This window comes from Zonotrichia leucophrys, chromosome 10 (assembly GCF_028769735.1).
Source record: "Zonotrichia leucophrys gambelii isolate GWCS_2022_RI chromosome 10, RI_Zleu_2.0, whole genome shotgun sequence".
Lineage (NCBI taxonomy): Eukaryota > Metazoa > Chordata > Aves > Passeriformes > Passerellidae > Zonotrichia > Zonotrichia leucophrys.
In genome coordinates this window covers 4,580,887-4,604,674 of record NC_088180.1, presented here as the reverse complement: position 1 = coordinate 4,604,674, position 23,788 = coordinate 4,580,887, and the positions used below count along the sequence as shown (strand labels likewise).

Sequence of the window (23,788 nt, the reverse complement as noted above, 5' to 3'; positions counted from 1 at the left end):
AAACTGGGCTGTAGCTTGAAGCACCATAGAAGATAAATGCCCTTTTTGTTTCTTCAAAATATCTTTCTTAGTCTGCTGTGTCCATTAAGAACTGATGTCTTACCACAAAGTCTAGGAATTAAATGGTTAGGGCTGTGGAATGGTTCTTTTCCTGAGGGAGCTGTGCTGTTCAGGTTTAGAGGGAATGGGACTGAATCTAAAGAGAAAATCCTCCTACCCAGTGGTTCAGGAAATCTGTGGTAAACCCTGGGAAGAGCTGTGCTAGCATGGAATCTGGGAAAAGCAGGCAGCAAGCATTTCAGTTCAGCCAGGCAGATGGAGGTCTGACCCTGCATTTCCTATGTTAGAAATCCTTCCCTAAAAATGTACTCTAGTGCTGCTTCTATTGGAAATACTCTGGTTCTCTAGATGCAAGGGAAAGGGATGATGTTCTTTGGCCTGTAAAGGTTTTTTTCCTGCTAAAAAACCAAATCACAGCTGGGTTGTTTTAAGTGTTATTTGTGTTTTCCAGCCTATGTCCTTCCAGTGAAAGTGGAGATGGAGATGATGATTCAGCAATATGAGAAGGCAAAAGTTATTCAAGATGAGCAGCTGGAAAGACTAACCCAGATCTGCCAAGAACAAGGGGTAAAGTTCAGTTCTGTCTTTATTTACGCATATCTTGTCAAGGCAAGTCAAACAGCTCATGTACTTCGCTGCAGGCTGAGCTTTGAGAAGCACCACTGGGACTTGTGCTGGGGGTGACAGGTCTCAGTGCTAAGGAAGCTTTAGCTGCAGCCAGGATATTGTCAGCATGGTATTTGTCAAACAGCAGTCAGCTGCCTCTGCTGCTGGGCTTGTGTTTTCAGAGGTGAGGAAAACAAATGTGAGCAGCAGAAAATAAATGGTTCCAGTATGTCATTTGTTAAATGAGAACAGCTAGCTTGACATAGTACTAACATACAAAAGCCATTGTTGGAGACTGCAGCTAGCATTCCTAGGAAAAGGATGTGCAGTTTAAAGAAATGAATTTCCCTGCTTTAAATGCAAGAGGCAGCTTCCCTGTAGGTCAGTCAGAGACTCCTGGCAAGCTCAAAATGTTGCAGTAGAAGCTTCTAGTTCCTGGAAGCAAGTCAAGATTTAAGACTCTTCCCAGGCCCCCAAATGTTCAGTGATTCAGTCTAGAGGTAGGGGAAGGTGAAGTTTGAAATATCTCAAGTGAATATATTTTACATGAAAAAGGTGTAAAACCATTTTTGAGGCAATGAGCCAGGAGTTTTTGCCATTTGTCTTATGCAAATGAGTTCTTGACTAACTTGCTTTAAAGTGGAAAGCAGGGATGGATGTTGAGGCTCGGGATAAGTGAGTGTTGAGGTGACCATCAGACCACAACAGGATGATCCCCAGGTGATTTACTTCTTGTTTCAGTGAAAGGGGAACTATGAGATATAGTCCAAATAAATCCTGGAGGTTTCTAGCTTCAACTACCATTCCTGGCTTGTGGCAGATACTTTTGAAATACAAAACCATCAATATTTAGGTCCCCAAATGTATTTTAAGTTTAGGTCCAGATCTCCTGGATGTCAGCCTAGGGTTCTGCACTGAGCTGCTGCTGGTGGTGAGTTGCTTTGTCTGTGTGATGCATTAGGGAGAGCTGTAGACACTGTGTCATGTCATAATGCTGGTTTTGAGTCACTCATATTAACCATAACAAGTTCTAAACCTAAGGTTGGCTTCTGCCAAAAATTAGTAAGTGCCAACTATGTTGTCTTGGGTGGCAAAACTGCTGCCCTCTTCATAAAACCTTTGCACATTGATACTTAGTGATTTGGGTTCTGTCAAGGTTGTGAAATTGCCAGGTAAATGGTATACCCCCTATTTTACCAGGGAGAGAAATCAGTGATGTCTTGAGTCCCAGTGCAGTATTTTGTCTGTCAGACCATATTAAAGGTCTTGACAATCATAAATTGTAAACCATTTGTTTTTAGGAACTTTGCTGTACAGCCAAACACTCTCAATCTCTAAACAGTTTTTGGTGTTCCAGTTTCATAGTCTGATCCCAGGTGGGGTTCAGGAGCAGCTCTTGCTGCTCTTCATTCTGAGCCAGGTACTCCTGAATGTCTGACCAGAGTCACCCTAAATCTGAGCTCTGATGGTCACAACCTGCACAGCAAACTAAGAAATGCTGCACTGGGAGAGGAGTCAGTCTGAGAAAACAGAGCAGGTTCTCTTGCAGCTTTCAAGTGTCATCTGCTATTGAAAAATACAGTCTACAGAAAGATGACAGCATGCTAAATCCCTCTTACTGCCCTGACTTGCTGCCAAACAACTGTCTCAGCCGTATCATATCAGGTAAATGTACTAATTTGCTGCAGCTAGTAACATAGGACATTGACAGGAGTACTGCATCCTTTATTTGTAAATTATTAGCTTCATAATTCAGTCAAGAAAAAGTTGTCAGCATTATAATATTCCCATTAACATGCTGTTGTGTACAGCATCTGATGGGGAAACTGGCTCCTAATGGTATTTAATGTCTAAATTTCTGCCAGGTTTTTGCTTTTTCGTTTGATCATCTTTCCTGAGCTTTCCAAAGGCTTGCTGGTTCCTGGTGTTTCCTTGTGCTTGTCTGTTTGGGGGGAAGGTTTGCCTGCACAAGGCTGTGCCCAGAGCAGAGCAGCAGGCAGGAGGGTTCCAGGCTGCCCCGTGCCTGTGGTGCCAGCTGTGCCAGGGCAGGGGGTGCTGGGGCACACAGGTCACCCTGGTTCCCTGCAGCCCAGCAGGGACTCACCCTGTGCTGCCCCGTTGTCACCACACTGGCATTAATAATTGCATTTATTCTGCAGTTTCATGTGGGGCTGAGAACATTCCTGCTGGAAAGGTTTCCCAGCACTTCCTTTTCTGAGTGTTGGGTTCCTTACTGCTTTGCTGCTGCTCAGGCAATTGGGGTTAGAGTTCTTGGGGTCTGGCTTATTCTGCAGAAGAAATTATCTTGAAAGTTTCAAGCAAAGTATTAATTATTTCATTAGAGGAATTGGGAAAAATAGTTAGCCTGTTTTGCTTGGGATTTAAAACAAAAATAATTAGTGGCTGGTTCTCTGACAAGTCCCATGCTGATTTGAAGCTGATGCTTAATGCTAGGCAGACAAAACCAGGATTTCTGTTTTAAAAATTAAAAGCAGGAAAGATACAACTTCCCCTCATCTTCTGGAATTCTTTCTTTTGTCAGTTGTGGGGTTTTTTGACCAGTGATGGTGTATCATAACTAAAGTACATTTCCATTCCTGACTGACATTGGAGATGTACTTTTGCAAACGTGTTGCTCTTTCCACATGTTGCTTTTTGGCTAGCTGTACATCTGAAAAACAGAATATATTTATAAGTTAAACTTGCACAGACCACCACTTTGTGCTCTGTAGTACCCCACTGCAGCTGTTTGAATAGTTTGCTTTTTATTTATTCTCCATTGGCCAAAAAAAGTTTATTAAACAGGAATGGAGCACGAGGGATTTCTAAAAATGAGTAAAGGTAAAAGGAAAAGAAGTCTCACTGCAGTCACTGTCAAGAATAGAGTATATTGCTGATGGTTTTGCTTTATTAGAATAACTTAAATTGCAAAACAAAGTTCTAAAGTTTCATTAGCTACAAATTCCAGTCAGAGAAGATTGCTCCTTTTCTCTGGAATCACCTGTAAAGGAATTTCCATTTGTGATAATAGATATACTTACCTGATCCTTTCTGCTTAGCTTCCAGAAGAGTCACCCAGCTGAACACAGCCCAGCCAGGAGTGTGTGCTTATCCTTGTAGCACCAGAGCTCCTTTTCTGTCAGTTCCTGCACAACTGGGGTTTTCAGCATTCTTACCAGTGCAACAACTATGGGAGCTGTAATTTCTTTTTTTATCTTGGAATATAATTTGTACAACAGCTGCCAGTTTAATGACAGGGCTGTTTAGCTGGTAAAATTACCTATTGGAGAAATAACGTATGCTATCCTCTCACAATAATTTTAATTTATTTCTAACTACCAGTCATTTTCTTGGTGGATGGAAGGCAGCCAAGGTCATCCTATGTTTTATTCTACCCATAAATCATTAGTTTGCAACTGTCTCCTGATTTTTATTGTTACCAACAATGGCTAAACTAATGGAAATAAACATTGGATTGTATCCCAGTGGCAGATGAGTTTTAGGGCAGGGCATTCTGTACAGACAGCACTAATAGAATTGAGCCAAGTTATTGCTCCTGCATTAGACACAAGTAAGCTTCTGGCTAAAATGTTCATTGATCTCTCAGAAACTATGTCAGTCCTACTCTGTTGTTAGACCATTAAAGGGGAGCACTCCATGATTCACTGCTAAGTCTCTTTTCGAGTCTTACATGTGTATTATAAAATATCAGCTAGGATGGGTGGCCCACTTAATAAAACCAGGCATGTGAAAGGAGGTGTTATCTAGAGCTCCAGGTAGGTCTGTCAATTTACCTGCTTAGAAATAATCACCTAAGGCATCATTTGAGTGAGGAAGTGCTCACAAGTTATCTTCTACAGAAGAGCATTTCTTTGCTCACTGGCTCTCTTTGAGATTTGCAAGGTTCTCCACAGAACTGATACCTATGAGTTAATTTAAGCAAATCAAAGCATGTGTTGAAGTTTATATGCCTTTTTTTTTTGTCATCTGAGGATATGTACAGTGTGCTCCTGCCGTACAGGCTGAGGAGAGGATGGTGTACCTGAAGTACAGACCATGGTTTCCTCAGTCCAGGTGTCTGCTCAGATCACTACATCAGCTCCTGCTACAAATAGAAATTCGACATGTTACCTTAGCCCAGAATTTTACCTTAAAAAGACTGTTATACATACAGTCTCTAATGATTTATTTTAGCTGCTCTAGACTGCCTGAATCTCAGAGCAATCTCATTAGCTCTTGTACACATTAGAACTGCCTGAGGTCAGTGTGCAATATAATCTTCAGTAGATAGAAGCACCCACAGCCTAATTTGCTCATGCAGCCTCTCGCTGCATTTCACCTGTGAGGAACAAGCCCTTAGACTTAACCTTTGGCTTAGGGGCTGACACTGGGTTCCAGCTCCTGCAGGATCCTGGGATAATGCTTAGGAAGCAATTCCTACCCAACCAATCCTCTCTGTAGATTCCTTATGAACAAAAACTGTTTCTGGTCCATGAGAGAGGCCATCGGTACCCGGATTCAGTGCTTGTGACTGACAGGGTGACACTGGCACCCAGATTTGGTATCTGTGACAGGGTGACACCATTGCCCCAGTTCGGTGACTTTGACAGGGTGGCACCGGAGCCCAGTTCAGTGCCTGGGACAGCAGTGCCTCAGTCCGGTGGCTGTGACAGGGTGGCACCGGAGCCCAGTTCAGTGCCTGGGACAGCAGTGCCTCAGGCCGGTGGCTGTGACAGGGTGGCACTGGAGCCCAGTTCAATCCCTGCGCCCGCTGTGCCCCGGGTGGTGGCGCGGCTGCAGTTCCCGCTGCGCTCGGCAGGTGGCAGCAGCGCCGCGCGCCGGGCCCGGGGCCGGAGTCGAGCGCGGCCCTCGTGGACTGGGCCCGGAACCGCTGCCGGCCCTGCGGGCTGAGGGCTGGCAGGAACCTGGCAGTAACCTGGTAATACCCTGGCAATAACCTGCAAAAACCTGGCAGTAACCTGGTAATACCCTGGCAATAACTTGTGCTCTTCGGAAATGCTGACTCCGTCCCAGGAACTGAGTGCGCAGGAGGCCTCTGGGCTCTCCCCGTTTCTCCTTCACTCCTGTATAACGCAGCGATGCATTCAGGTTCTGGTTGTTACAATGCTCAGCAAACCTTTGTAAATGCTGAAGCTCCTTAAATTGGATCTGATGCAGACATAGTTATTGAGCTGACTTTTAGCTAGTTCTGTCTGTGTTAAAAAGCACCTGCCAGATTTTCTGTCTTGCATGAAAAAAGGAAATCGTTCCATACCTCTAGGCCAGAATTAAGCATTTTGACGACAGTTACTTCTTTTTCTGACACATGTGAATGTTTTTGGAGGGGGAAATGTAGAAAAATTATGTTTGAGCTAGACAACATGAAAAAAAATGTCCACATTTCTTTTTTTGCTAATTTGTTTGAGTGCATTTTTTCCCTTAAACCAAAGGAGTGTCTGAAAGGGTATCTTTCTCTCTTTAAAGCTGGAATGTAAAGGTATTTCTTGTGATTGCTTGTTTTTTTCAAGTCAAGGATAAAACCTGAATTTCCCTATGTTCATACTGGCACGAGCACCTTGAGTGTCAGGATGCTTCAGGCTGGCTGGGAACAGAGTTAGCATGGCCAGTTCTTCCTAGCAATAGGTTAGCACAATAACAAGAGTCTGCCATGGAGGCTTCATTGCAGGAAATCAGGGAGCAGGGCAGTGTTTTGACATTTGCTGATTCCACCTGACTCCTGAGTGCCACTGCCAGAAGACCTTTGGTTAAAAGCAGTGAGCACTTGCAGCCAGCTGTTTGCAGCTGGATTGCAGATGGAGGAAAAGCTGTGTGCTTTGTTAGAGCCCTGGATTAGCTGCTTTAATGGGATCTGGAAAGCTTGAGCTGCCCTTTGGCTTTCTAGATTTGAGTCTTGCAATAGCCTTCCAGTTAGTGTAGTTCCTTCCCCGCTGCTCTGGAAAGCAGATAGTGTCCAGGTGTGGCAAACTGGAATCCCTTTTCCTTTCCTGAATCTGTGGAAATTCTGTCTGGTTTCCCCTCCCCAGTGTTTACACCACGTCTGACTGCAGGGAACAAATGGGGTGTGGTGGTGGCTTCCAAAATCTGCCAGTGAAGCAGATCTGAGTCACATCTGAGGGTGAGGCTCAGCCAGGGCTGTTCCACAGCAGTTTTCCAGCACGGAGGTGCCAATTCCGTGTGTGCCGTGGGTGTAGAGTGGCACTGCCATGTCCTCCTGCTCTGCTGTGGCTCTGCAGGCCCTGAGCCAGGGGAGGCTCAGCAAAGCCACATTGGAGTGTTTGCCTCTTACTCACCTCATTTGTGTTTCCCTCTCCAACTCTAGAATTAGACATGATTTGGTCACTGCTGTACTACTGATTTTATAGAGTTACTCTTCTAAAGAGAAACTCTTCCTTGCAGCCCCACAGCTGTGCTGTGTGGCACAGGGACTTTTTTCCTGCTTGTATAAGAGTTTAAAGGGTCTCTGCAGCCTCTCCAAAAAACTGTTTTCCTTCTTGCCATCAAAAATGAAATCTGCTGTATCCCTCAGTGAGATTGTACCTGGTAGCTTCTTGTTTTCAGGTGTCTGCTTTATAACACCAGTCATGAGCAAATCCCCTTGTGGCTGCAGAAGTTCTTTAGCATGTTTGAGAGGAATGGCCAGAAAAGTGGTGACCTTCCCCAGGGTTTTCTGCACACTGCTGAGTACAGAGGATTTCAAGTCAGAAGCGGACTGTAGGAGGAGGACTGTAGTATTCTCCCCTCCATTGGAGGCCTCGTTACAAAGTCTGGTTAGGGATATTTGTCATGAACCTAACTCCCTTAATGCCTGTTAAAAGTGGTCTCTTGCTATAAAGGTTACACGAGGTTTGCAGTAAGAATTGTTAAAATTGTCCAAAATTAACTTCAGGACACAGCTGTGCAAAACAGAGGAGCAGCATGAGGCAGTCAATGTCTTTAGATGTGTGAGCAATGGTCCAGCTCAGCACCAGCTTGGACTCATGTCCTGGCTCACCCCACTGTGTGTTTTCCCAGACCTGCAGTGTTCAGGGATGAGTAACAGGTCCCCAGCTGTAGCATTTCAGCTTCTGGCTGTGCTCACATGACATCGGTTTGTGGTGTTGTTTTTTCCTGCAGTTTGAAATCAGGCAGCTGAGGGCCCACCTTGCTCAGCAGGACCTGGACCTGGCTGCAGAGAGAGAGGCTGCCCTGCAGGTGCCCCACGTGCTGAACAAGCAGAGCAGCAAGAGGTACAAGGTGGTGGCCACCGAAGACTCGGACGACGAAGGCACCGAGAACATCTCTGAGCTGCGACCTGCCCGAGGTGAGAGCACAGCTGGTCCTGCACAGGGGATCCTCTGAACTCCTTCACTCCTGCAGGGGTTCATTGCTGCATCTGCTCCCAAGTGGCAGGAGCTGTTGTATTTGGGAGCAGGTTCTAAACAGAGCCAAAGCAATGGCTACAGTGTACCTTCCCAGTGTCCTCATGGTCACATCCATCAAACACTGCAGAAGCAGCAGCCAAATGGAAGTTGGCCAAGGGATAATCACTCACAGGTAAAAGCAAGGATATTGGGAAGAACATTGAAAAACAGTTTTAGTATTTGGCCACTTGCATTCCTGTGGTGTGGAGAGGACTCCTGCATCAGCTGTGGGGCTTGCTTTGCCTGGAGGCTGTGCTCTCCCCAGTGCCTAAAGCTGCCAGTGTTGGGCAGGCAAGGAGGGAAGGGCAGTGTGGGCATCCTGCTTGCATGTGTGAGTGCCACGTGGCCGTGGTGAGGAGCACTCTGCTGGGCAGCTCTGTGCCTCAGGGATAACAACACTTACATCTGCTTGGATCACATTTTATTATGTAAGTGCTGGACCTGATTTTTTTTCTGGAAAAGACAAAGCTCCTTTCCTGTGATTCACCAGCCCTTCCAGTGGAGTGCAGAATGTCTCCTGCTTTAATGTAATATTTCAGAGGAGACAACACTTTCTGCCTTAGTGCTGTGTTAGTATTCCTGGGGCATCTTAGCTTAATTATTGTGGATCTGTTGGAATACAGAGTTTGCACAGTATCTTTATGCTGGTCATACTCCTTAGAATTCAAGGCACAGATAGTTTAAAAGCTGTTAGACATTTTCAAATTATAATCCTTTCTTTTCTCTACAGAGTAGTGAAAGCATGTAGAAAATTGTTTTGGTTTTTTCCACTTTAAAATATCTAAGCACTAACTACAGTAAAGCCATTAATTATTCCTGATATGAAATTGTATTTAAAAGCAGCCAGTTGAGCAGACTGACCCCTAAAATGCATTTCCCTCTTTTTTGTAGTATTTCAGAGGTTTCCCCAGTGGACAGATTATAATTTATGCATGTGTTCCTTGCGGGTTACGTTTGGAACTGAAGAGTGCTGTGCACACTGTAAGGAGGTTTGCTGAAATTTTAGTGCTGTGGAGGTTGGTCTAAAAATTCTTCTGTTCAAGGTATTCCCTCCAACATCCAGGTTAACAGAATTACTCATTATTCATGGCTTCCTGTAAAATGCTGCCCACACTTGCAACAAAGTAGACTCCCAGTCTTCAGGATTGATTTCTGCCCTTAGGTGACATGATTAGAAGGATTTGTGTTTTTCACTGATAAAAAAGACATTGAGCAAATAAGAAAACATGGGTTGCTTCACTTATTGGGTCAGGTGCAGTTATGTTGTATTTAAGCACTTATAGTGAATCTGCAGAATAAATTTCCAATTCCTGGAGATCATCTAAAAGTACTAGAGGTGAAGTTTCTTGTGCCCTGTATTATATTTGCATATAAAGTCTTTGTAGGTGCCTTGAGTGCATGTTTTCAGAGCCTAAATTAGGGTGACAGTATTTGAACAAGTATTTTCTGTGGAATGAGGCAGGAGCTGGACAGGAGAAATTCCCTGTGTTCTGCAGCAGTCTGTGGTAGTCTGTCTTCCCTTGGGGCCCAAGTCAGAATGCCTGAGACACCCCAGAGCAGCAGTGGTGTCGGTGTGCACAGCCCAGGGCACAGGCAGTCCAGGCAGAGGATTTCACACAGCATTTCCATGATTATTTTGAAATGCTGGCTCAGGGATTGCTTCTGTGTAACTTGGGAATCTCAGCTCACAGCTGGAGAAGGCAGTGCGGGTCCTGGGCCAGCCCTGCCTCATTGTTCTCCCTCCCCACCTCGGCTGGGGCTTTCTTCTGCAGCTCTCTGGCACCAGCTTTTATTCCCAGTGATGGGCTGGCAGTGGCTGCAGCCGCTTCCACCATCTTCCCTTTGCCGTGCCGGCAGTGGCTGCTCATTGTGCACCCCCTGAGCAGTGCAGGTGTCAGCCAGAGCTGCCTGTGCTGTGCCAGGGGCAGCAGGGCATGGCTGAGGTGCCTCCATGTCCTCTGGGTGGGATCTCCCATCTCCCCAGCTGCTGGGGCATGTGAAATGTCAGAGATGTGGCTCTGCAGAGCACAGGCAGACAAGACAACTCCTGTACTCTCCTGCAGTCACAATGGCTGTGCTGCCTTCAGGGCTTCCCACACCACTTGCTCTGCCTGGAACTTCAGCCACCAATGTTTTAACCTTTGGGTCAAGGTTATATTTTGCAAATAACCCTGTGTGTCAGACCACGTTTTCTCTAAGCTGTGTTTTTCATCCTCAAAGATTCCAGAGCGAGGGCTGCAGCTAATCATCCTGAGTGCCCCTTGGCACTTGTGAGCTCTGGAACATGCCTGCCACGGCCTCTTGCACTGCTAGGGAGAGGAGAAATGAGGGACCAGGTCACCTCAGTGTGGAGAGGGAGGCAGCAGTTCAAAGCCACCATTCAGCTGTTTGGCACAACACGCTCTGATGTGCTGTTCCTTTATGCTCTGGCAGAACATTAGCCCTGCATACAACACCTGAGGCTGGGGGATGGAATGGAATGCCTGTGTTTTTGCCAAATGAAACTTTGTCAGCCTTCAAAAAAATCACTGTCTTCAGAGAGCTCTGAATTCTGCCAAACCAGCAAGCTTGAGTTGGCTAGAGAACATACTGCATGAGAAAATGGGATATTCCATCCCAGGCTAATCTAATTTCCCCCATCTATATTGAACAATGGAAACATTCAGTGCAGAATTCTTCACCATGAAGGGCTGATGGAATAAGAAAGCATTGAGACTTTTTACTCATTTCCCTACCTGGAAGTTTTATGGGACAGTGCATAAGTTAAAGCTCCTCAGGGGCAGCTGTAGCTTGTCTCTGGTATTTACACAGGATTTTGTGCAACCATTTACTACAGCATTCAGTAAAGTGAGTCAGGTAAGCCCAGTATCACATGGTACGTGCAGCACCTCTGCAGATTTGTGTGAGGATACACAGTGACTGCACCAGGGGAGCTCTGTGTGTGCTGGCTCATTTGGCAGTTTTCAATTCCATGTTTTCACCCAGACTTTCCTGCAGATCTCCTGCTCTTTGTATTGAAGTGCCTTAATTGCAGGTACAAGACTGGGAGAAGCAACAGCTCTGGTCAGATGGACAGTGGGCTCTGAAGGAGTCCCTTAACTCCCCAGCTTACATTTCATGCCTGTGCTGATTCTGGGAACCATGAGCTGGGTGCTGCCTCCCACTTCTGTCTCCACAGTGCAGTTCACCAAGAGACCTCCCGACACAGTGGGAACAACACTGTGGAAAATGCATGGATATATGGTATTTCCTAATTAATATGGTAAAGAAGCAGGAATATTTTTCACCTTTAATTTACTTTGAATTGAGGTTTCCATTCTCTTGCCAAGAATTTTATCTCCAGACCAGACAAATGTGAAGGCTGAAAGAGCTTTCAGCCTGCAGGTCAAAGGGGACCAGTATCAACAGCAGGAAACAAACAGAGCCCAGAGAAGGGCAGGGCTGGAGGAGCTGCAAACCCAGGGCAGAGCTCTGACATTTGCTGCGCTCTCAGAGCACTTCAGCTCTGTTTGTGAAGAGCTTGGGCTGAAAGCTGCTGCCTGTGAGTGCACAGCAGCATCACTAATGATGTTCAGGAGCATTGTGGTCAGCCTTGCTCTGAGAGCAGGGAAATACCGAGTGCTCCTTTCTCCTTCCCAGAGATGGTTGCCATTTCACATAATAGCAAATAACATCCTATCTATTAATCTCTAAATTATAAAGGAAGTTCTAAATTATAAAGGAGTTCTTAGCCCATACAGTATGTAACTGGTCATGGTGAGAATAACAGCTAATGTTTTCTTGTTCTGCACAAATCATTTTTAGTGTTTGGTATACAAAGTTCCAGGCTTCAGGGAATGCCAGGTTCACAGTGCCCCCTCTAGCCATTAATACTTCCTTCCAAAATTTATTATTCTTTAATCTCTCCCATAACATATGAATTAGAGTCCCTAGTGGAAATTCCTCATTTTCCTGCATATATCATTTCAGTTTTTGAAATCCTACAGTGCTGCCATATTGTAAGATTAATATACCACCCTTCTGTTCCTCTGAGCAAGAACCGGAACTTCACATCGCCAGAAACCTTTTTTTAACTGTTCTGAGTCAAATTTCCATTTTTATGGGGTTAGCAGTAAGTCTTTTGCTTTGGGGTAATGCTGCAGTTTATGATCATGCTTTAAAGAAAAGTAAAGCTTGCCCTCCCCATAGGTACCCACTGTTTTGTAGGAGATTGGGAGGAGAGCATGAATACTTGTGGAGCTTCAGAGGGCTTCCCTTAACATTATTCATAAGCTGTGTGAGAAGGCAAAGCAGGGCACTGGGAAGGATTTTGTCAGTTGTTCCTTGCAAGGCAGTCTGTGCTGGTTGGATGCTTTTAAACTCTAAGCCAGTTCCTTTGGTGATCATGTGTTAGTGCTCTAAAAGAACCCTGTTAGTGCAAAACAATAGATAAAGAATAGTTTATGGTTATTTTCAAATGCTGAAATGTATCTTCTTTGAAGTCCACTCCTGGAAGTGGAGTATCTAAGTGCACACCACTTCAGCTTGACTTCTCTCTAGGTGCCTCTCCCAGGCTTTGTGGTTCTCTGTGCACTGACCAGCCAGGCAGGAATCAAAGGAATGAAACCTTAAGCAACACTTAGAGAAATGTGTGTGCAGTTAGTGGAGTCAGGCTCTTGTATTTCACAGTCACAAATGGGTGGGGTAGGAACTGCTCACTCCCAGAAGGGGTGAGCCCACAGTCACGGCTGTGAGGGTGAAGTTGTCTCTCATCATTACTGTGAAGAGGTGTGAAGACATTGCTGACAGGTAGAGGAGCACAGAGCTGGAATGCTTTCCGCTGTCCAGGCCTGCAGCCTCTCAGAAGGATCCCTTTCATGAGCAGATGGTGCTCCCCTGCAGCAGTGATTGCTCTGCCCTCTGCTGCCCTGCCAGACGCCTGCCTGCCTTCTCAAGTGTTACAAGTCTTCTCCTGATTCTCAGATTACAGTTATTTGTTGCCAGTTTATAAGTTTGTTCTTGAATCCTTTTGCTTATTTTTTTCTTATCTTGATGATTGTTTTGGTGGCAGCCATATTCTGCCTTAGCTTTGTATTTCAGACTCAGCCAATGTTGCTGTTTCACAGAGACAAACCCAGGTTGCTCTGAGTTTGCTTCAGGCTGACTGTACTGACCAGCTCAGATGTGGCTCTGCTGATCCATACTCAGGGAACAAGGTTGGGAAGGGCACTGAGAGTCTCCCCCAGGCCATGCTGTGCCCCCTGACACAGAGCTGTGCTGCATCCCAGCCCTGCTCCAGCCAGCTCACAGTGCTCTTGCTGCATCCTCTGCTCAAGTGAGGCCCAAAGCCCCCATTTGTTGTCAGGATTCTGGGTTTGTGTCCCAGCAGCATCTGCTGATCATGGAGCCTGTTGCATACCCCAGGTTTCCTTCTGCACAATGACTTTGACCACAGAATGATTTCTTACATAGAACCAGGCTGAAGCTGTTGCTCTGTTTTCTCTGCAAGCTGAGTTTACAGTTGCTCTCAAGATGGAATATCCATGTGCCCAGGCATCCATCCAGCCTCTGCAGGGACTGGATGTGTGTGTGAATTGAGCAGTGGTGTGACTACTGCAGCTTGCAGTAATGTAGCAATCTGTCTCCAAACCAAAGGCAGGGGAAGTCTCCTGCAAAGTGCCAGCTGGCTGCTCTTGGTTCCTGTTGAAACAGATGAAAGATCTGTTTCTTTAGAAACCTCCTAGTAAAGACTTTTCTGGGAGGAAGCTGGGGTGAGACATTACTCTGAGGACTCACTTCCTCAGTGGGAGGCTGCACAGCAGAAAAAAGAACCTTCCACTTCAGAAAATTCAGCTTCGGGAGACAGAAGCAGTACAACCAATGGCAATAAAAATATTAAATAAAATACTCTAATCATGAAATATTTCAAAATAAAAACCCCTTTTTAAGGCCTTTTCTTGTATGCAGGGGAGTTGCAGATCACTCATGAAGGCATTGATGAAACAATTAAAGATCACTGTTGAGGCATTATAGAACTGAAGCAGCTCTGCCTTGGGTGGAATGTCATTTATATATTTCACCAAATTTATGAGGTTTTTATGGGGCCGAGAGAGAGAGATTGCAATGTTGTCTCTTGGGTCAGATGAGATTATATGGCACTGTACTCTAAGTAGTTTATTACTCCCTGAGCCATTGCAGTGTGTGTTTGGTGTCCTGCAGGAAAAGAACAAGCAGATAACTTGGAAACCTTCATCAGACAAAATCCAGTGCTTGTCAGACGGATCCTGACTGAGAGCCACACGTTTTTTTAATAACTGGGGTTTGGGCAGCAGGCAGAGCTGGGACTGCACTGCAGTGAGCAGCCTTGCAGGGGGCTGGTTACAGTGCAGGCTGGGTTTGTGTGAGATGGGGCAGCGTCTGAGCAGCCTTCCAGTCAGACATTCCCTCCTGGGGCTGGGATTCTGGTGTTGGAGTCAGCCCCACTGCCCCTTTGTGGTCTCTGCTGCCTCCCCCTTGGAGCTGTCAGCCCACACTGCTTGAGCAAACTCTGCTGTGGCTGCAAAGAACAGCCTGTTCTGCTCCTTCCTTCCTTCCTGCTCTGCTCCTTCCTTCCCTGCTCTGCTCCTTCTTTCCTTCCCTGCTCCTTCCTTCCTTCCCTGCTCTGCTCTTTCCTTCCTTCCCTGCTCTGCTCCTTCCTTCCTTCCCTGCTCTGCTCCTTCCTCCCTTCCCTGCTCTGCAGACCTCCCAGCTGAATCCCTCCCCAGGCTCTCTCTCACTGCCTCCATGCTCCCCCTCTGCAGGGAGGGTTGTAGAGAAATCCTTGTTCACCACAGGTTTTCACATGGGGAAGAGCTGCCACACTCTTCCTTCTCAGCTCACACCTTTTGGAAGTTCATCACTAAATTTCCTGTCATCCACATTTCCTTGGGGCCATTTGTTAAGGGTGGATGTGGCACAGAGGGACATGGCTTAGTGGCAGTGTTACTGGTAGGCTCAAAGGGCTTTTCCAACAGAAGAGTTTCTGTGGTTCCTGCTGGTACATGTAGCAAGAGGATCCCAGTCACCATCCATTGACATTTTCCTAAGATTGCCATTTTCATGGGAATTAGGATGGGAATGCTTTTCCTTTCTGCTTACTGCCAGTTTTTTAGTTTGCTGTAAATACCATTTGAGTATCCGTATAGCTAAAGATGCAAGGTCTGTCTGCTGGAAAAGGAAGTGTAGGTAACATTTCTGTGTATTGGAGGAGATGGATTTATTTCTAGGAAAGGAGAAAAATTAAATCTGGATCCTGAAAATTCCGAGGTGATAGAAACAAAATAATAAAAAAAAATATAATAAGTTCTCAGCCCCCTGTGTAAAAGCTGGTCTTCCCTGCTTGCTCCTACAAACTCCCTGCGTGCCACCAGCTGATCCTGATCCCATGGGAGCCCCACTCCAAGCAGGGACTTCATCTGGGAACCATCACAGTCCCTTCAGCAGTGTTCTGTGCTGCTGGGCACAACTGTGGCTTTGGGGGTACATTTTATACGCACAGATGGGTGCTTTCAGTTGGGTATTTGTTGCATTATTTTGAACTCCTTTTTTCAGCAATGTAGAATATAATGGAAAGTAACTGGAATTGTTCATAACCTTCAATGCCCAAAGCAGCTGAGACTCCCATATGACTCAGATGAGTTTGTTAATTGTCAGTTTGCTTTAATGTAATGATTCAGAAACTTAATCTGTTGTTGAAATATTTATTCTGCTGCTGTTATTTCATTGCTCTTTATTGGTGTTTATTGTAAGAAACTACTTAAGGTTGAATATATGTATTTTATATTTACATACACATGCACACATGGATATATTTATACATATATTTTTAATTTATAGCTAAATAGATCAGCAGTGGTGAGCAATAACATTAATAAAGCCATTCCAAAATGACATTAAAGTAGGCAGCTGGGAGCTCCCCTAGTCTTGTGTGCCAGTGATCACACACAGAGCCAGGCCAGGCCAGAGGAGCAGGGGCAGGGCATCTCTGGAGCCCCTCTCCAGGTGTTTGGCAGTGCCCACTGCTCCCTACACAGCAGCCTGGTTCTCTGCTGGCTTGGCATGGACACAGCTGCTGTGTTTGGGAGCAGTGCCCTGGTACATTCTGTCAGCTGAGTGTGCAGTCTGGTTTGAGCATTGTTTTTGAGACACAAAAAGCACGTGAGTGACTTCTCCAAGCGTTTCCTGTCTTTGATGCAAAGTGTCCTGGCTTTTGGAGAGGCTGTACTGGGAGCACCCAAGGCCCCTGTTGGTGGCTTTTGTCAGGTGCCAGGGGGGTGACCCTCATCCAGCCAAAGTGCTGTGCTGTTTTCCTTTGTCTGCTTAGAATTGGACTCCAAGATGCTGAAAGTGCCCTGCCAGAAGTGCAGCTCCAGAGGCATTCTCTGAACCAGAACCTGTGTCTGTAGCTGGCAGATTTGGTGGCACTGAGAGTATCAATTATGCACGACTGAAATGAAGTGTATTTTAGTAGCAGATAGCTGAAAAGCCTTGCAATGTACTCCTAATTCAGTGGCATTGCCCTGAGCTACTCTGAGGCCTCTTTTTTAAACTCAGACATTAGCACAAAGCACACCTCTGACTGCAGGCATTTAAAGATCAACAAGGGCCGAAAAAGCTTTTAAGATCCAATGAAACCAGGAAAACAACGACATTTCCTTTCAGTGTCAGGTTAGATTGCCTTCTTATGAGTGCAGCTATTTCAGGTACAGAGTGCTTGGTGGTTTGGGTCTTGTTGTGTGAGGAGAGTGTTCCCCAGAAAACATCTGTTTCTTTCACCTGCAAACCGCAATGTGCTGTGATGAGGCAGGACTGCAGCCACAGAGACCCAGGGGGACGAAGGAAATCTGGCTCAAAGGGATGAGCACGGCTTTCTGAAACATGGTATCAAAAAGAGCACTTAAAAGGAGAGAGTGCTTTTAGAGCACAGATACACCACAAATTGGGCAGGTCAGGTTGCCTGGAAGCCTGAGTTCTCTGGGCCTGCTGGTACTGTTTCTTAGCAGCACTGTTTGCCTTCACTCAGAACAAGAGAACTGTATGGTTTTTTCCACAATGGTAAAATGTTCTGCTTTTCCACAAGATAACAGTAAATCCCCCTGTCATCTGTAGCATCTAAAATCTGTACAGGCAATAGAGTTGCTGCTTTCCATTCTGTGGTCACATCTTCATTTTTAACTCGCTGTTGAAGTTCAAGTGTAGCTCTCATGCATGTACTACAGGTTTAGTATTACACCCTTGATTAGTAAAACTATTTATAGTAGTTTTTAAGCCAACAGATCGTGTAATGTTAATATTATGCTGTATACTTATATGCATGTGTTTTATGCACCAAAATAACTCTTCATTCATTCAAAATGGAAAAGAAGTGACATTATCTTAGAAGGTAGGGAATTACACATTAAAATCATACATGGTGCCTCCCTTTCTCTTGTGGGGAAGGAGGTGACTTGGGGATGTCAGTGTGCAGCAGCAATGGCTCTGTCTGTGCTGGTGCCCTTGGGTCAGCCTGTCAGGATAAATCCAGGTTCATCTGTGTGCCCTGGCTGACCAGGGAAAGGCCAGGGTTGTGTTTGTCTGCACAGAGCGAGGGGAATGGCCTGCCCTGTGTCAGCCTCTGGAAAGATCTCAGAGCACCTTTCCTTTGGAGCCCAGAGTGCCTCATTCCCAGGCTGGTGCTGCAGAGGACGGTGACAAAGGATAATCCAGTCCCTGTGCTGGCTGCAGCCACAGCGGGGATGGGGTGTCATGCACACAGGCCTTGTGGCCTAAAAATCCAGAGCAAGTGGCTCTGGGCATGCAGGGAGAGAAAAGCTTTCCATGGGGTGAGATTCAGCCATGTAATGAAATAAATGCTCTTCTAAGGGCTGCTTTTCTGTTCTTTCAGAGGATGACATGAACAATTACATCAGTCGATACTACAACGAGCCCAGCAGTGGTGAGTGTTGCTCACAAACACAAACGTGAGTGGTTTGTTTGCATTGCCTCGTGTGCTGTGAACCAGGTGAGACTGGGCAGTGCTGTAGATCTGTCCTGGAAATGAAACCCACCACAGAGCCTTCTGCTTTGGTCCATGGAAGTGTGTGCCAACAGTCATGCTCTGCAAGGCCCCAAGTTTGCTCTTGTAAACTTGTGTATGTAACTCAGGATAGTTCAGAGATCTGGCAGGGGCTAATTCCCTGTAGCTGGGCTGTCCAGCTCACAGAGCACTTCAAATGGATCTGAGGATGAACGGTAGGGACAAAATAAATGAAGAGAAAAGAAGTGGGGAGACAGCTTAGCCCAGCACCATGCTGGGAACCTTTCAGAAAGGTTAAACTGAATGGTGGGAAACCTCAGCAGCTGGGCCTGACCCAAGGGCAGCCTTCAAATGGATGTTCCTGGCAGGAGTCCTGCTGGCAGGGGAGGTTCCTGCCGTGCTGGGGGCTCTGCACAGCCCTGCTGGGCAGAATGGGGGCCTCTGCCCCTGCTGGGGGCTCTGCAGTGCCCCAGCCCTGCCCAGCCGGGGCTGGCCGTGCTCTGGCTGCCGGCACAGCAGGGCAGGGGAGCTGAGGAAGGCAGGCTCTGACAGGTGGGGGTGTGCACACCCCCCTTATGAATATAACATTTTGTATATATATTAAAAATGTGTGTGTGCTTAAATATAATGTGTTATAACTGTATATCTCCACATACACATCCCCATATATATATATATATATATATACAGACAGGGTTAGAGAAAACTAGTGTGTGTGCCTGCATATGCATGTAGATAGAATATACACAAGGTGTGTATGTATATATATACATATATATGCATTTATGTGTGTATATATACATAAGTAGAATGTATTACATAATTTATATGTAGTATGCATACATAGTGAAATATATGTGTATATATAGATACATTTCTCTATATAAGGATATGCCTAGTATATATACAATATATGTGTATGTATATAAATCTATACTGTATTCTGTATATCCATATATATAGATATACATATCTGTATACACACACAAACCCAGATACATATACATGGATAAAGATATAAGTAAACATACACTTGTTTGTACATGTATATATGTAATGTATCATATACGTCTCTCCAAACATACACACATCCCCATATGGGTATTATGTAAGCAGATTTATACACATATAAAGGTATTTTTGATTTTGTGTCTACATATAGGTAGAGCTTTATCTAAATATAAAGACGTGGGAAAGACTGTGTCTCTGTACATACTGAGATATTTTATTAGCATGCATATATTAAATGTAGAAGGGAGTGTGAGAGGAGAGATGGTCAGAATATATGTGTATATACCATAGAAACACGTGTATATATTAGAGGGATGAAAATATCTCTCTGTATAATGTATTATATATCTTTAATCCTGTATATAAATGGAAGTAGATTCATATGGAACTGAGGCTACATAACTACTAACCAGAAGGGAGTGTGAGTGTCTGGTTGTAAGCCCAGCTGGCATTCAGTGGGATCCCGGCAGGCTGGAGAGGGAAGCTCCTGAACACTCCCAGCACTCCGTGGGGCCAAGGGGAAGCCTGGCCCTGTCCCCGGGCACTCCCCAGCAGGAGCCCCGGCCGGGGATCGAGAGCAGCTCTGAGGAAAGGACCTGGAGCTGCCATCCCCGCTCTGCCCCAGCTGCACAGCCGGCCCAGCTCTGGCCCTGACAGGATCAGCATCAGGATCAGCTCAGCCCCACCTGCAGAGCCGGCCCCATCAGGATCAGCATCAGCATCAGCAGGACGTGGAGTTGCTGCAGAGTCCGAGGAGGCCCCGGAGCTGCCCTGGGCCCGGATGGCAGCGCTGCTGGGACGAGGCCCTGGCACAGCCCTGTGGCAGTGCCCAGAGCCAGGCTGAGCACCCTGGGATGGTGAAGGTGTCCCTGCCATGGCAGGGGTGGCTCTAGGTGGGCTAGAACCACCAACCCAAACCATTCAGTGACTCTGTGAGCACAAGGATATTGTATTGAATATCTACACTGTGTCATTGGGCAGATAGATGTGCTTGCTGAGGACGGCTTCTGTGTATGTTCATCGATCAGGATATGTGCATATGGCTGCAGTATCCTCACGTGTATTTAAAGATCTGTAAAGGCATTTGTACATGTTTGTGTCCATAGATTTATGTTTTATATGCATTACATTTATATGTGTGTGCATATAGAGCTGTAATGTATGGTGTATCTATAGCCACAGGCATAGATGGAGAGCTTTGTGCTTGGATGTGACTGTCTAGTCCAAATATACATACATGCAGTCTGTACACAGTCCATATAAAGATACTTCCAGTGTGGCATACATGTATGTCTATCCCATATATATGGGGATAGACACATATTTATAGATGTGTAAGAGAAACTGTATATTCAGTTTTTTTATATCTTAGGCCTTATAAATCAAGGGAGTGTGAATGGCTATATACATGTATTTTTAATATGTATCATATGTATGTCATAAATATGGATCTATCTCTGTATCATGTATATATATTTATATTATATTATATTATATTATATTATATTATATTATATTATATTATATTATTAATTATATCCCCATATATATAAATACCCCACATAGACACAAACGGGAAAAAGTGTCTATATATTTTATTTTAAAACATAATTATATATATTTTAGAATGGTGTATGACTGTCTGCATATGCATCTCTTTTTAATCTATTTTATGCATGTTATGTGTATATCTTACAAAAAATATATACTTGTTTTTCTATAATTATATAACCACATGGAATTTTATATAGAGGCTTATCCTATATCTGCATAAATGTATAGAAGCTATTTATGCATGTATATGCAGACAGAAAGACAGGTAAAGATCTGTGTACTACTTTAGTATTTTGTATATGTATAAATACAAGTAAAGATACATATATACATACAGGGAGAGATATATGTGGGTAGGCATGTGAGAGCCTGTTTAAATATGTATATGGTTTATACATTAGAAAGGACATGAGTGTATATATAGAGACATATATAGAATATGTGTACATATGTAGATATATTATGAAGGGGAAACATAGAGAAACATATGCATAGAGATAATTCCCTCTAAAAATATGGATGTCTATATATAAAGCTATGTATATGGGTATATAAAGTCTGTACGTATGTATGTGTGAGAGAGAAAGTCTATGCATCCATAGACACATGAATTATACAGAGAGCTATTTAAAAAATGTACACACATGCATATAGAGGTATAAAGTATTGATTTTATTCGTGTCTATCCCTCTACGCACGTCCCCAAGCTCTACAGGACTGTATAAAAAGATGTATGAATCTATACATAGGTGTAGGGTATGTAAAAAGGGAAAGGTGTGAGGGACCATGTCTGTGAATATACATACATAATGTGTGTTCACATATAGCAATGATGTATTTCATATTTGTATCCCTGTATATATACATTCCACATATGCATATATGTGAGTCTGTGTGTATGTCAGCATTACAGATATGTACATTGTATCCTATGTATGGGGCAGATACACTCGTATATTCCCCCATCTCTGTGGATAAATGAATATGTAAATTTGGGGGAGACACCCTGTATATACCTATGTATTTTATTTTATTTTGTGTGTGTGTGTGTATACAGAGAGATATGTACGCAGGTGTATGATAATGTTTATAGATGTATATCCCCCAATATACATTGAGAGACATTAAAAGGGGGCGGCAATATAATTTTACATGTATAATATGTGTCATTGGTGTTGTGTATAATGTACTATATATGTATATCCTTATAGCTGCAGTCGCTGTGTATGTACACACAAATTTATAGGTGTGTATATGTGTGTGTGTATGTACATATACTGACATATGTGGGGATTTGTGTTCTATTTAAGGAAAGCAGAGGGAGTGTTGTGTGTTCCATGTACCAAAAGTCCATATGACTGTATGCTATATTTTACAGGGGACTCTTCATCCATGTACACATTGCCTGTATGATTGTGTACAAGACCCTCTGTGTGTGTGTGCCTATATATATATATGGTATATACAGGCATATCCTATTTATTTACAGATGTGTGTGTGTCTGTATATATACACAGGTCCCTTGGTATTAACCCCCATTACACAAATAGCAATAAAGGTATATCTAAGTTCTCACGTAAAGTTACAATGTATTTTTAATATATATTTGTATATAAATACATGCATCTTATAAATAAATATACACACATAGAGAGGTGGGGTCTTAGTTATTTAGTAATAAATAATTATATATATTTAAGGGTGGGTTATGTATTAGAGTGTATATGTGTGTGTATATATATATGAGTGTGTGTGTAACATACTCTGTATGGAGCTCATGTATGCACATATTGCCCACATCTGTGTGGAGACATCTAAGGATTATGTGTATAAAAAAGGAAGAGGGGGAGACAGACTGCATGTGTGTAGCAGTATGTCCTACAGAACATGTATGTGCATGTATGTACAGGTGTACAGCACTGTTAATGTTTGTTGATTTCCCTGTGTACCCCTGAATTCCTGTGTTGTTCTCTAACAAGGTGTGTCGGTACACACATCTCACTGGCTGTGGCTAACACGTATCACACGTAACACGTGTGTGTCTGGGTGTGCAGGTGTGGCTGCAGTGCATATCCTGATCTATACATTGTCCTTGTATGTGCACACGGTGACAAGTCTGTGCATTGCTACACGAGTCAGGCTGTGCAGCTGCCCACAACTGGATGGAGTTAAAGAGGGCTACATAGTGCATCTATAAAATGGCTGCATAGAGGTAGGAATGATGCATTGTTATGGGGGGGGGACCATGCACTACAGTGTGTGTGCACCTATATGCAGTTTATTATATAGTATGTATTTTATATTGTATATTATACACACACACACTCCCCACATCTGTATGGAGAAGTCTATGCAGGTATAGGTTATATGGATTTAAACTGGGGCAGGCATATCTATGTAGGTGCAGATTGTATTACACATAGATATGTATACATCCCATAATAAATTCTGCTGTCTATTAAAGGGTGTTTCTATATAATTTAAACCATGTATAAAGACTGGAGGTGTCATGTAGAGCTATAGAGTTATACATGTGTTATATGTATATCTTAAATTATTTGATATATATTCCTGTATATACATTCCAGATTTATATATACACACCATAAGACATAAATAGTCATACACAAAGGTAAGTATACATGCGTGTAATTGCATACATTCTATTTAAAGGGTAACAATTACATTTTCAAAGGAGGAGAACAACTGTCCTATAGGTAGTACATATATATGGTTTTATATATCTCTGCCTAAGCATACACACACACACAGACACATGGCTATGTATGTAGAAAATGTACATATGTGTGTATAGGTCTAATGTATTACATATGGGTCATTTTATATATATATATATATATATATATATATACACACACACACATATATATATATATATACACACATATATATATATATATACACACACATATATATATGTATGTATATATATGTGTGTATATATATATATGTGTGTATATATATATATATATATATATATATATACACACAGATGTAGCTCTTCCCCATATCTGTATGCTTTATATATAAAGATTAGGTATGTATAAAATTAAGTGGGTGAGACTGTGTAGATACACCTATG

General features: G+C 43.8%; 1 protein-coding gene across 3 annotated transcripts in view; it reads left to right on the top strand.

Annotated features, from left to right (window-relative positions):
- The window catches only part of TMEM266 (transmembrane protein 266), an 82,971-nt gene that overhangs the window by 56,601 nt on the left and 2,582 nt on the right, over window positions 1–23,788 (top strand). For all 3 annotated transcript variants that reach the window (XM_064722398.1, XM_064722400.1, XM_064722399.1), the window contains exons 9-11: window positions 512–627; window positions 7,801–7,987; window positions 17,989–18,039. In XM_064722398.1, the coding sequence (XP_064578468.1) occupies window positions 512–627; window positions 7,801–7,987; window positions 17,989–18,039 (354 nt within the window). The remainder of the gene's footprint in view (window positions 1–511; window positions 628–7,800; window positions 7,988–17,988; window positions 18,040–23,788) is intronic.